This window comes from Fimicolochytrium jonesii (assembly GCF_025526975.1).
Source record: "Fimicolochytrium jonesii strain JEL569 chromosome Unknown EV422scaffold_4, whole genome shotgun sequence".
NCBI lineage: Eukaryota > Fungi > Chytridiomycota > Chytridiomycetes > Spizellomycetales > Powellomycetaceae > Fimicolochytrium > Fimicolochytrium jonesii.
This window is the reverse complement of record NW_026515671.1, coordinates 823,553-835,227: the sequence shown is the minus strand read 5'-3', so window position 1 is coordinate 835,227 and position 11,675 is coordinate 823,553. Positions and strand designations below refer to the sequence as shown.

At 52.1% G+C, this 11,675-nt stretch overlaps 5 protein-coding genes across 5 annotated transcripts; 1 reads left to right on the top strand and 4 right to left on the bottom strand.

Moving 5' to 3' along the window:
• Positions 1 to 417: 417 nt before the first annotated feature.
• Positions 418 to 1,695, bottom strand: EV422DRAFT_312842 (uncharacterized protein). Its single transcript, XM_053066204.1, has one exon. The coding sequence runs from the start codon at positions 1,508 to 1,510 to the stop codon at positions 467 to 469; it is 1,044 nt and encodes a 347-aa protein (XP_052928136.1). The 5' UTR covers positions 1,511 to 1,695; the 3' UTR covers positions 418 to 466.
• A 2,274-nt stretch (positions 1,696 to 3,969) lies between these two features.
• On the top strand, positions 3,970 to 6,237 carry EV422DRAFT_312819 (uncharacterized protein). Its single transcript, XM_053066203.1, has 4 exons — positions 3,970 to 4,064; positions 4,181 to 4,457; positions 4,543 to 5,420; positions 5,489 to 6,237. Exons 2-4 carry the CDS (start codon positions 4,223 to 4,225, stop codon positions 5,921 to 5,923), a joined length of 1,548 nt encoding a protein of 515 aa, XP_052928135.1. The 5' UTR covers positions 3,970 to 4,064; positions 4,181 to 4,222; the 3' UTR covers positions 5,924 to 6,237.
• Positions 6,238 to 6,967: 730 nt separating this feature from the next.
• On the bottom strand, positions 6,968 to 8,317 carry EV422DRAFT_493349 (MraW methylase family-domain-containing protein; the record flags this gene model as incomplete). The annotated part of the gene is made up of 1 exon (XM_053067669.1): positions 6,968 to 8,317. The coding sequence occupies one exon, from the start codon at positions 8,315 to 8,317 to the stop codon at positions 6,968 to 6,970; it is 1,350 nt and encodes a 449-aa protein (XP_052928134.1).
• A 295-nt stretch (positions 8,318 to 8,612) lies between these two features.
• On the bottom strand, positions 8,613 to 10,662 carry EV422DRAFT_519430 (uncharacterized protein). The gene is made up of 11 exons (XM_053069595.1): positions 10,373 to 10,662; positions 10,265 to 10,316; positions 10,166 to 10,195; positions 10,059 to 10,107; positions 9,969 to 9,996; positions 9,880 to 9,910; positions 9,684 to 9,814; positions 9,604 to 9,624; positions 9,448 to 9,539; positions 9,249 to 9,383; positions 8,613 to 9,189 (listed from the first exon to the last, which is right to left on the bottom strand). Exons 1-11 carry the CDS (start codon positions 10,455 to 10,457, stop codon positions 8,743 to 8,745), a joined length of 1,101 nt encoding a protein of 366 aa, XP_052928133.1. The 5' UTR covers positions 10,458 to 10,662; the 3' UTR covers positions 8,613 to 8,742.
• Positions 10,663 to 10,676: 14 nt separating this feature from the next.
• EV422DRAFT_519426 (thioredoxin-like protein) lies at positions 10,677 to 11,515 on the bottom strand. Its single transcript, XM_053069594.1, has 2 exons — positions 11,166 to 11,515; positions 10,677 to 11,094 (listed from the first exon to the last, which is right to left on the bottom strand). The coding sequence occupies exons 1-2, from the start codon at positions 11,336 to 11,338 to the stop codon at positions 10,872 to 10,874; spliced, it is 396 nt and encodes a 131-aa protein (XP_052928132.1). The 5' UTR covers positions 11,339 to 11,515; the 3' UTR covers positions 10,677 to 10,871.
• Between the last annotated feature and the right edge of the window lie 160 nt (positions 11,516 to 11,675).

Genomic DNA, 11,675 nt, shown 5'->3' with positions numbered 1-11,675 from the left:
CTGTCAAAATCGGATGCCGTCGCATTGGTCAATGCGACTGCGCTAAGCACTTTCCCCAGAAAGAGGAGGCGGTGGTCGTAGGCTGCCAGATATCTCGTTACGACGGACCCAGAAGTCACCGGCCGGCTGTCAGTCTTGCCGTGGGCTATAGCGGTCGTGCTGAAAGGGTTTGCATGGGGGTCGGCAACTTGAGCCGGTGGCTATGCTCGGAATGGTGTGTCCTTGGGGCGTCGTAACCAGATATCTGGCAGCCTACTGTACGCCGCTTTTCCATGCTGTCGAGATGCTCCGCTCAACTCCAGGAGCGAGGGGGTATCTCATACCAAACTTTCTGACTTTCAAAGAACCCCAAATACTTCCAAAATAGTCACGCAAATGTATTTGAGTTTAGATGTACACCAGAAAGTTGGTTCAAGATCTCCTAATTTACAAAATGCTGTATGTAGTGTAATGTATTACAAGGGATTTACGCCAAGACGAACGACACAGCGCCGGCGAGAAGGCCTACGGCAACGGAACCAGCAACACGAAGGGATCCAGAGTTAGCTCCGGCGGCGGTTGTAGAGTTGGAGTTTGAGCCAGAGCCGGTAGTGCTTCCAGCGGGGCAGGCGTCGAGGGTGGACTTGACGGTTGCGAGCCCCTGGTCGACGACCGGCTTGATGGAGGCCGGAAGAGAGGCGGTGTTTTGGACGGCTGTGTATTGCTTCTGGATACAGGGGGTACAGCTGTTGTTCAGGGATGCAGGGTTGCTCTTGTAAGCTTGGTACTGGGTCAGAGCACAGTACTGGTTGGCGTCTTTGACGCAGACACCGGGGCGAAGATATTGAATGACCGCCGCGATATCTCCGGCCTGAAGGGAAGTGATGATCTTCTGGACAGTGGGGTCCGATCCGAGGCCGTTGGCAACGGCAGGGTTCAGGATGGGAGTCGTACCGCAAGCTTGAGTTACAGTCTGGCCGAACGTGGTGAGCGCGGTGTTGCAAGCGTCAGCGCACATCTTGTCGAGGTTCGCCTGAGTGAGAGTCTTGTCCAAAACGGCCATCGCAGTGGTAGCGGTGATGTTGCCGCTGAGGGCAGCACCAACGCCGGCGGCGATACCTTCGGCAAGACCGCAGGACGTTGTCCATTCACCGCCGATAAGCTGAGTCTGCAGACTTTGCTGGCAGGCCGCGCTAGTAGCAGGGTTGAAAGGGGAGGCAGCTTGAGCGCTGACAGCGACGGCGCCGGTGGCGAGGACAGCGAGAGCAGCAGTGACCTTCATTGTTGCGACGTTGTTGCTTGGGTGCGTAAAGCTGTGGGAATGGCGAAATGTTGCGTGGGGAAGTTTTCGTTTGTTGAGGAATGCAGCGGAGTTCTCGGTCTCTTTCCTTCCTTTTATCTGGGCGGGTTGGTGGGGGTTGCGCTGGGCCCCTTCTGTTTTGCGAACTGGGAAATGCAAAAAGCCCACAGCCATACATTGGCAAAAGCCAAGGAACAGGCTCATCATCACTCTGACGCCCCCGTGCGGCATGACGCATCGATTTCGTTGAGCGCGTCTGTGCTGCTGCGCAAGGGATCCGCGCCGCAAGCTCCTTGCCGTTTCAAGAAAGAGGGGAATTCGACAGTGTGGCTTCTCCTGTCAACCCAATGTTATACTCAGGCGCCATTTTCCATCAGAGTTGAGGCTATACATGCAGTACATGTATTAGATTTTACGAGATCTGTCTTGCAGCGGAGCCGAATTTACAGTCAGGGTCCATGAAGCTGTGCCCCCCCTCCAATTGAAATCAATGTCGGTCACTCACGTGAATTTTGGCGTTGTGGCAGCCGGTGATTATTTCAAGAAGGGGCACAGCTTTATTGGACCCCCCATGACTGTATGTGCGTATGTACTCTGAGCAACTCGCAATCTCAGACCCATCTACAAGTAGTCCGCCTCAAACGCACCGAACAAACTCGGAAAATGAACAGGGATTGCAAAACGTTGGAGTTCGACGAAAAGTCGAAGTCCGCGAGTTTATGGTACTGCGCAAAGCATTACCGCCCGGATCTGCGCGAGCGGAGTTTCGCAAATGAGTTGTGTGTGGGTTGTTGCCGTAGAAGGGTCATGTCGTTGCACAGAAAACACTGTCATGTTCGAGCAACGCGTCGGAAGTACCGCATATATATTCTATCAGCTTTCAAGATTCCGCCGCGGACGCCGGAAAGGGCGGCGATGGCCACAATGATGGCAGGGCATCCATGATTGAGTCCTATTGATTTCCTCTGGTCCTCTGGAGGCGCAAGTCATCCATCTCATATATAGGCGGCAACGGCTCATGTCGAGCATTGTCAATGCGGTGCGATGGTTCTGCCATGCCGCACCAGCGGGGACGTTACTTGTCAGGGACCAGGGTCACGCGTAGTGGTACTACATACAGTACATCTGGTCCTCTGAGCCACTGGCACCTGCCAATAATCAACGATTCATTACAAGTTGTGTTCATTTGTTCAAATACAGTATTATCCTGGCTGCAAGGAAGTCTGCCAAAAAAAAGCGCACCGGACGGTTTTCCATCGAGTCGGAGTCTGTATAATATATATGCACTTAGGAACGTAGCCAACTGTTCAACTTGGATCTCATTTAAGCCAATGCTTTCAAATGCACATGGTCCTGCCCATGTGGACAGATTCGCCTTGCAAAGAAATCGTGTTGCCCATCCCTTCTGGATACTCATCAATCTAATATCATCTGTGCGTCTGTTGTGGCTGCTCAACATGCACCTGCACAGGTAGGTTACGAGTGATGATTGTACAACTGTGCATGTATCGCCCGCAAGCCGGTCAAACCCTGGCTGACTGTCGGAGTTGGATCGGAATGCAGTCCTGATGACTGCCCCTGAAAAAGAGGCGAGGAGGGAGGCGCCCGCCTTGCGTGTCCTCGGAGTCGCTTTATGCCCCTCGTCAGATTGTTCCACAAAGACATCCCCGTCGCCAACAGAGCACAGCGCGAATGTGAACTTGAATTGAAGTTCATAGATATTAGATTCGGTACACCAATGCAAGGTGACCCAGTCCAGTCGGAGTGACCACCGTGACATGCAGGCCACATCACTGCAATTTTCACGTTCAATCAACCTTTCGAGTTAGCTGTAATGTAACGTCCATGTAACCGGACGTTCAAGTTGGGTGGCTTTGTGAGCTCTGCAGTTCCGCCTCTCCGGGCACATCCCCAATAACGCCTCCAGATCCAGTCGAGCTCTCAGCGGGCCCTGAATTCAAACTCCGTTTGGTTGAGGACCAGACCTCCGCGTTCCCCTTCAAAAACCTTCAGCCCAGGCCATCCCCGCAGTACATCCTTCATATACCGGCAGACACCAGCGTCGCTTCCTCCAATAAATATAGACGTCGCCTGCTGTCGCTCCTCCGCTCGCGAGACGCGCAAACTCGCTGTAAACGAAGCCTTACGCTGCTCCAGCCAACTCTCTCCACACGAAGCCACGCTCCATACTCGTCGCCCAACTACCAGTTTCTTGCGTGATTTACGTGCCTTGCCTAGTCACCCCGAGTCACCGAACCGCCGTTTTTCAACAGGGTCAAGGAAAAGAAGCATACGCAGGTATCGATTGCTGTCCTTTAAAGGCCTCGGGCACGCTTTCAGGCGCAAAAGGAACGATGGGCTTCTATACATCCGTTCCAAGCCCTCTTTCCTATGAAGGCATCCATTGAGCTTAAACATAAACAAATCGCCCCTCTCTCTTAGAAGTCGTAAATTCTCCCTTCTTCGAAGCCCTGCTTCTCCTTCGCAAGATTCTGACGCAAGCCTAAAAACTACTGTCGCGTGGGACTATTGGAAATTATCATTAACGGGACGGGACTCTCGCGAATTGACACTCCGACAAGCCGCATTACTCTTTCCGTGCACTAAACGAGGGTAACGTGCGCTTCTGAAGGGTAGCGGTATTCACTGCTTTGACTTCCTCTCTGATACCATTGCGGACCCTTCCTCTCTAATCTTCAGATTCAAATCCGCAAACATAATCCCGACTTCTTCCTGGCAAGTACGATCGGAGCCTGAAGTTATTGCAACACACAGCCGGCAAAGCGTAAGTTTGAAAAGTGTTGCGCCCCGTCCCACCTATCAGTCAATCCCCGCGCACTCGCCTCTATTGGCCTATACACAGTCTTGATCCATGATCTTCACACATTTCTTTCGTTCCAGGTCTCCATTTCCCATCCATTGTCGCGGATTTTTGCACAAATCATGTCCCCCGATGCCACCGTCCGTCGTTCCAGGAAGCGTTCCAGCCGGTCGTCCCCTGAAGTCAAGAAAGAAAACTCGACGCTTAGCAACACATCCGACCTTTGCTCAACGTCCCATCATTCTACGCGATCAGTAAAGCGGCGCCAGAGCACCGTGACTGATCAATCAAGAAACTCCGCTGCCAGCAAAGAAGAGGAGTGGCCGAAGAAGAGGAAGCAAGTGAAGAATGCTTGTGGTAAGCGGCGGTGCCTGCTGGGATAGTGGGCATTCAGCTCTCTTGATCGCACAGATGAATCTCACTGTACTTTTTTGTCCTATAGTAAACTGCCAAAAGGCTTGCAAGAAATGTGAGACAGTGCGACCGTGCCCTCGTTGCGTAAAATACGGCATCGAGGATTCATGCCACGATTCCTTACGCAAGGAACGCAAGAAAGGGGTCAGCCGTGGACCCTACAAACGCTGCAAGGACGGGGATGAGGAAGGAACCGACACGACCTCCTTGAAGTCTCCGAGCGAGGCAGGTTATCGGAAATCTTCCAACCATAGGCGACAACGCTCGGAAACAGAGGAGTCAGAAGTCGCTGTTAGGAAACCCCGCCAACGGAAGGGGGTAAGATCCCAGCAATACCAGGCCCCGTTATCGCAAAACGATTCGTACTCGCAAGACATAGACGATGCGGAGTCGCTGGCGACCTCCAACTCGGATGATGACATTGACAAGACGGAGGATAACTCATGTAACATGAGCGACGACGGGGACTCCATGACTGACGAGTCTTTGAATGGAAGTTCCACTGTTGCTTCTGCGCCCTCCATGCATGGTGAAAGAGAAGGCTGGGATAAGCTGGACATCTTGTCCAGCCTATGCACCGCTCTTCTCGAAAACTGCCAGTCGCACCCGAACTCTCCGGTCATGAAATTCGAAGCCTCGCAAGAATCGTTGGGCTTTGACAACGAGGAGGGCAGAGTATATCGTGTCCAAAAAAGAAGAATGGTTGCACATGGTATCATCGACACCGCCAGGGATCAGCCTGCCCGTGCGGAACTTTGGAATAGACGGCTGCCGTCGCCAATTGTACCCTCTGCTGCCGCTCGACGCCTCAGTAGTGCTGAATCATCCTTCCATCAGCCGTTGGCCAACTACATTCCTATGCATGGTGTGCAAGGGTATGAGTCCTCAGACTCTGATGTCGCAATGGTATACTCTCCGTTTATCTATGACCATGCCGGCGTTGAAGGTGATATTGACGCACCACTTACCCGTAGGTCAAGCATGTGCAAGATGGCCAAATGATACACCCTCGCCGAGACTCTGGGTATTCCAATTCCCCTCCTCCCGGCTCACAGGAACGTCCCGGCCATTTATCATCACATCAGCATACCCACCGGGAATATCCGCAGCAAGTTCGGAAAGCATCGCTCGACGCATTATACCATCCACCACAACATCGACATTTGCACATCACACCGCATGGAGCGCAAACCGTAAACTCACCATGGCGCTGGGCGCCCGAGAGTCATCACAATGCTTCTGCTCCTGCGTTGAAATTGGGCAGCCTCGTTCTCGACCACACCGGCCAACCAGGCCGGCAAAGTCACGCGTTCAGTCTTCCGCCTCTTCACGATGCGTTGGCTATGGTTCCCTCGGACCTAGAGTGCAGCGTTTGGAAACAGGAAGGACGGTTGCCGTCCGATTCGTGATCTTCCATTCATTGGGTTTGCTCGCCTGTCGGCGAAGGAGCTTCGGGTATCTTTCTTCTTTTTGTATACCATGTCTGCATATATCCATCGGTCGCTATTCATGCAATCATACTTTTGGCCTGAAATTACCTGCATCAATCGTCGCTACCAGTCTTTAGGCCCGTAGCGGTTACATTGCCATCGTTCGCAGTACAGTTTTCTGCTTTCCTTTTCAAAGTCAAAAAGTCAAAATTGATCGTGAATTGGCAACTTCCACTATTGCCCAACGAAAAAGCCTGTACTGATCTTCTCGTCCAATTGATTTTCGATATATCACTAGCCTCGGCTGTGGGTCTGAAATCTTGCAAAACGCGTCGATAACGCGTTTCCAACTGCTCACAAATTCCAGTCTTTTTGGAACTTCGAGTCTTCACAAAGTGGGACGAAGCTTGTCTTCGATCAAACATACAGCTAGTTACCGAGGGCAAACAAAAAGCATGGAGGCCGAGCAGTATGCTCAGATTGAATAAGGATACGGCCGCAACAGAAAGCACACTGAAGCTGCATTGTATCAGTCGCTGATCTACTATATATTTTGCGTTTCCGCAAAACCTCATTCAATATCCGCATATCAGTTGACAGGTGAATTGAAAGAGCAACTCTCATCCCAACTGATAGAAAGGTGCAGGATGGGGTCTCTCTAGGGTATATTGAGTGTATGGGGGTGTCTTGTTTGCCTAGTGACAAATGGCCTTAACATAGGTGTTTCGCCTCCCGGACGACCAGTGGATCAATTTGATACGCCGCAGAGGCTTCTCGAAATGAACCGAAACGGGACGAGTGAACCCAGATCGGCGATGCCTCGAGACAACGAGGCGTAATGCAAAGGGGGCACTGATGAACCAGCAGGGTCCGCGAATCGGTCGGTCACACTGGCTGCCACGGCGGAAACGGTTGCGGAGGTAAGCAGATTTATGCGGGCACCCTCAGACCCGTCCATGACCGACAAGGGGGTCGGCTGTCCGTTTATCACCGCTCCAGTTCGAGCGGAATGCATGTCGGTGTTCAACCGAGCTCGTATGGGAAACATGGTGGATTAGCCGTTCGAACCGCCGCTCGCAGCTTTGCGGAGCGAGATCGTGGGTTGTTGTAGACTTCTTCTCGAGAAGGTTTGACTGCTCTCTTCGTCAGGATACTGAAACTTGGGGCTAGCGGCAATTCATCTATTGAATCTGACTCGACGTCTGCGCCGCCATGGCCCCACGCAGCCACCTTTTTGTCGGTATTCTCATACTTCTGCCTCTTTTCTCTTATCCTGCTCTTTTCGGCCTCCCTTGTGGAGGATATCGCATCCAGCCCCCGCCGGGACATCAGGTCAACGTCGAGCTCGTCCATTTCAGGAGACACGAATGGAGACGTGTCGGCCATACTTGGACTTGTGTGCGCACCCGATTGATCGATTGCGCATTTCTTCATGAACTGCTTGATGATTCGATCCTCCAGAGAGTGAAAAGAGACGCACACGAGAGGCGCTCCTGGTCGAAGAAGCAGTTCCGCAGATTTCAATCCTCTTCGCAGCTGGTTCAGTTCATCGTTGACGTAGATCCGCAGCGCTTGGAATGTAAGCATCGCCGGATGTTTGAAACCCTCCCCTCGCGCGCCATACCGTCCGCGAACCACTGATGCAACAATGCCTGCCAGCTGCACGGTAGTGGTAATCGGCTTGATTGCTCTTGCGTTCACTATAGCCTGCGCAATCCGGCGTGACATTCTGTCCTCGCCGTACTCGTAAATTATGTTCGCGAGGTCTGCCTCCGCAAATTGATTGACCACGACTTCAGCCGTGATCGAATGGTCTAGAAGCTTCCCCGAATCGCCTCCGTCCCCAGTCGATGCCATCCGCATATCTAGAGGTCCCTTAAACCTGAACGTAAATCCTCGATGAGCCTCGTCCAGTTGTCCCGATGATACTCCTATGTCGAAGAGAATACCGTCTAGACACTGGCCTTGAGAATTGAGAGTCGCCTGAACCAAAGGCACAAGATCGCCAAATCTCCCATGAACCGGCAGTAGACGCCCCGCGTAAGCGCCTTCCTGAGACAGCTCCACAGCCCGCTTATGTGCTACAGGGTCGACGTCCACCGCGATGACTTTGCAGTCGACGGTATCGAGTAGCCTTTGTGTATACCCACCTGCTCCAAAGGTGGCGTCGCAAAAGATCCTCTGTCGGGACGTGTCCACCCCTTCCACTCCTTTGACGAGATGGCCAACCGCCTCAGAAAGAAGGACCGGAACGTGAGTTTGCGGAGTAGGTGGTGTTCGTTCCGCAGCCCTGGTTGAAACCGTTCGGCGGACCTCAAGCTGAGATCCGCTACGGAACGCTGGCCTTGCGTGGCCTAGCACTGCTCGAAACATCTTCCAATGCGCTCTCGAAGTGCAAGCCGCTAACTGCAAGCCGCTGACTTTGCTTGGACTGCCTGAACGGGCACGGACAGAGCGGGGCGAAGCACGACCCTTGTAAAATACTGTATGGTGGGCAAACTGAAATCGAGAGCCAACGGAAACAAAGTGCTCCATACTGGGATTCCAAACGTGGCTTCCTCGACGAGGGTCAGCCAGGAGGGCCTTGAGGGGGCGCGTTTTGACGCTTTGACCGCGTCGCTACATCCGAGACTCGCAACGCATAGGGTAGATTTATAAAAGAAAAAGCCATAAACGAAAAAGGCGTCAGAAGTAGTTATATCAACTTATAAACAAGAGTCTGTGTTTTGAGGAGGTGCAACTTGAACAAATTGGGGATCTACGTAATAGGTGGCTACAGTAAGAAGTCGCAGGATCTATTAGTGAGAACCCCACTGATACGCCCCGTTCATTCGATCTCCATCGTCCGGGCTTCGAGGCACCGAATTCTGACGTGGGCGGTTAGCGGATCCAGGGCCAGACCCAAATCCTATGAAATCCGGAGGCATATTTCTAGATAGTGAGGGAGTGATCGGTCGGTTCATAGAGTGATTCATGGGCGGACCGTTGCGATGTGGTAAACCAGGTTGAGCAAGGCCGCCCATGTTCGTAGGAGCATTATTCAGGATAGAGGCAGTCAAGATTTGTCGGTTGGGCTGGAAGATCGGTGCGTTGCCAGCAGATGGCGCTCCCCTGTTTATGTGAAGTGGTCGCGGTGCCTGGTGGTGAAGGGAATTTTGCGCCGACATCGACGGACGTTGGTAACCCTGTCCGCCGCCACCTTCTAGCGCACTCGCCAATCCTGCCATGTTCATGTTCGACCCATTCTGAAAGGCAGCCGATAAATGAGGTGAGCGAGGACGCAAAAAGTAGGTGTCACGCTTACCAGAACCGGGAATTTAGGGTTCGGGTGTCCGAATGCGGGTGCAGGGACGTTTTGCTGAACCGATGCAGCTGCATTGTTGGTCGAATGTTGCTGTTGGCCCAGTAGGCTTCGCCGTTTGAGTTTGTCATACATATGCTGGGGGCGGGCGTGAGCCTATCGATGTTGAGGATCCCAGCATCCCCAGCGTAAAAAGAAAAACCTGAAGCTTTTGAAAATGCCTCCCTTTCTCCGCATATTGCTCCGCCAATTCATGATTCCGAAGCTTCTCCACCTCTTGATCCTTTTGCAGAACTGACACATGGGTTTGAGTTTGGTGCAAGTGGGCAATTCCCTGTGGAATAAGTGTTATGCTCACCAGATAGCTTTTCTCGAAGTCCTACGAAGGTGAATGTAAGTCTCCATGTCCCATAGATCAACCGCCGCTCCATTTCTAACCTTGAATCTCCTGGTTCGCCTCTCGAACGACTGTCTGCACCTGTCTCTCTAATTGACTGTACTTTTCGGACAGATTCTTGTAAACCATTTCTTGGAAGCATCCCTCTTGCGTCACTTGATACACCCAGAAGCTGCGAAGAGAATATTCTATAGACTGATGACACATTTATGAGCTACTGATGTTCGCAAAGCGTACCTCAATCCCCGACTCGCGATTTCGATGATGACTGAAAACGTATTCAAGGTAAGCGTGGAAGACTCCCTTTGGGCGACGGCGTATACTACCTTCGGGCCTCAGTCCAGCCAAGACGCTCTAGTCGAATGAAAAGCGTGAGCTAGCTTCTGCCTCGAGTATTGTTCAAAAGGGCGACTAACCGATTTGTAGTCCTCGGTTGGATTCAGCTCGGTGAAGACGATATCGTCGCTTGAAACTGCGTCAGTCAAGCTTTCCCCACGAGTCACTGGGGTGGGAGAGTGCTCACCCCTCCGTCAAACAACTCTCACATGCCGGACTACGAGAACGGAAAGCGCTAAGCCTTGCCTCTTATCCTTCGCTAGAGAAGCTGGTCAATGCCACGTACCAGACCAACGCCGTAGTAAAAGCCTTTTCGGCACAGTCAACGCAAAAGATATCTGAACCACGCGCGTGAAATTCCGAAAGAAAACGGGATGCACGGCCCCCCACTTACGGCTGCAGGTTGTCACGCAAGCCTTGGCGTTGCTGCCCAACCCTTTCCGGCATTGCACGTTGTTGCATCGCAGTTCCGCGTCCATTTTCGAGGTGTTGGCCTGGTGGGAAAAACGCGATCGGCGTGATGACTTTTACCAGTAGCAAGCAGAGTAGCAAGTGGCAGAAGTGGCACCTTCACGCGAGGTTCGGCCTGACCCCTGGCGTTGATATTGAAATTGATCTCCCCTGAGAGCGTACAGTACGTCCGGGAGGGAGAATCGTTTTCGTGAGCAGGAAAGCCAACAAAAGCAACAGCGGATGAACACACGCCAATGCCCATACAATGGCTTCTTTTCTCAACCTTTCGCTCAAAGCACATTGATAAATTTGTTTATCCTGCGCCTTGACAAACACCATCACATGAAAGTGGGGGGAGCCCTCGATTGAATTTTCCTGTGCACCATCCTTCGACATACATATGTCGCCTGCTCCTACATTCTATTGTCCGATAACCTAGTCTATTGCAGAAGCTTGGCAAGCTCTCCCTTCGTGTCCAACTCTGATAGGTCGCTGAACCCTCCAACGTGCTGCTTGCTCACGAAAATGTTCGGGACAGTCGACTGGTTGGTCTTCTCCTTCAAATATGCGTGGAGCTTTTCGCCGTCCTTTACGCTGTCCAGCTCTACTAGATCGAAGGCTACGTTCTTCGACTTGAATAATGCCTTAGCCTTATCGCAGTATCTATGATCAAGCGAATAGAAAAAGGGTCAGATCTGAGATTCTAAGGCGGTGGTACAATGAAAGTAACTTACGGGCAGTAGGTTTTGCTGAAAATGACAACCTTGTTGTTGTTGATCTTCTCCTCGACTATCTTGGCCGCATCCTCCGAGGGTGTTCCAGACGATGACTGTCCGGCATTCTTCTTCTTAGAGAAGTCGATATGGCATACGCCGTCCTCGCACACTACGTTGTCAGGTTTCGCCATCTTGAAGTTGGTGTGTTGTTTGCTTTCGTCTCGAGTTGTTGTGTCGATCGTTTCTGGGAAGGTAAACTTGGACCGACGGTTCTTTTTATCGGTGATTGCCAGTTCACATGGCGCGATTGCCGCCTTTGACGCGGCTTACTAAAACCACATAATTCGAGGCTCCGCGTGTTCCGACATGAAGCTCCGCCGGGTCCGCCGTGAGTGCGAAGTTGCGAAGGCCATCAAATGCAATGTTGGCGACAGACGGAGGAAGCGACGGACTCCAGCTAGGGATCCAATACACATAGGCATGCAAAGATATATTTACAAATACAGACATCCAGTGCCTAGATCGGGT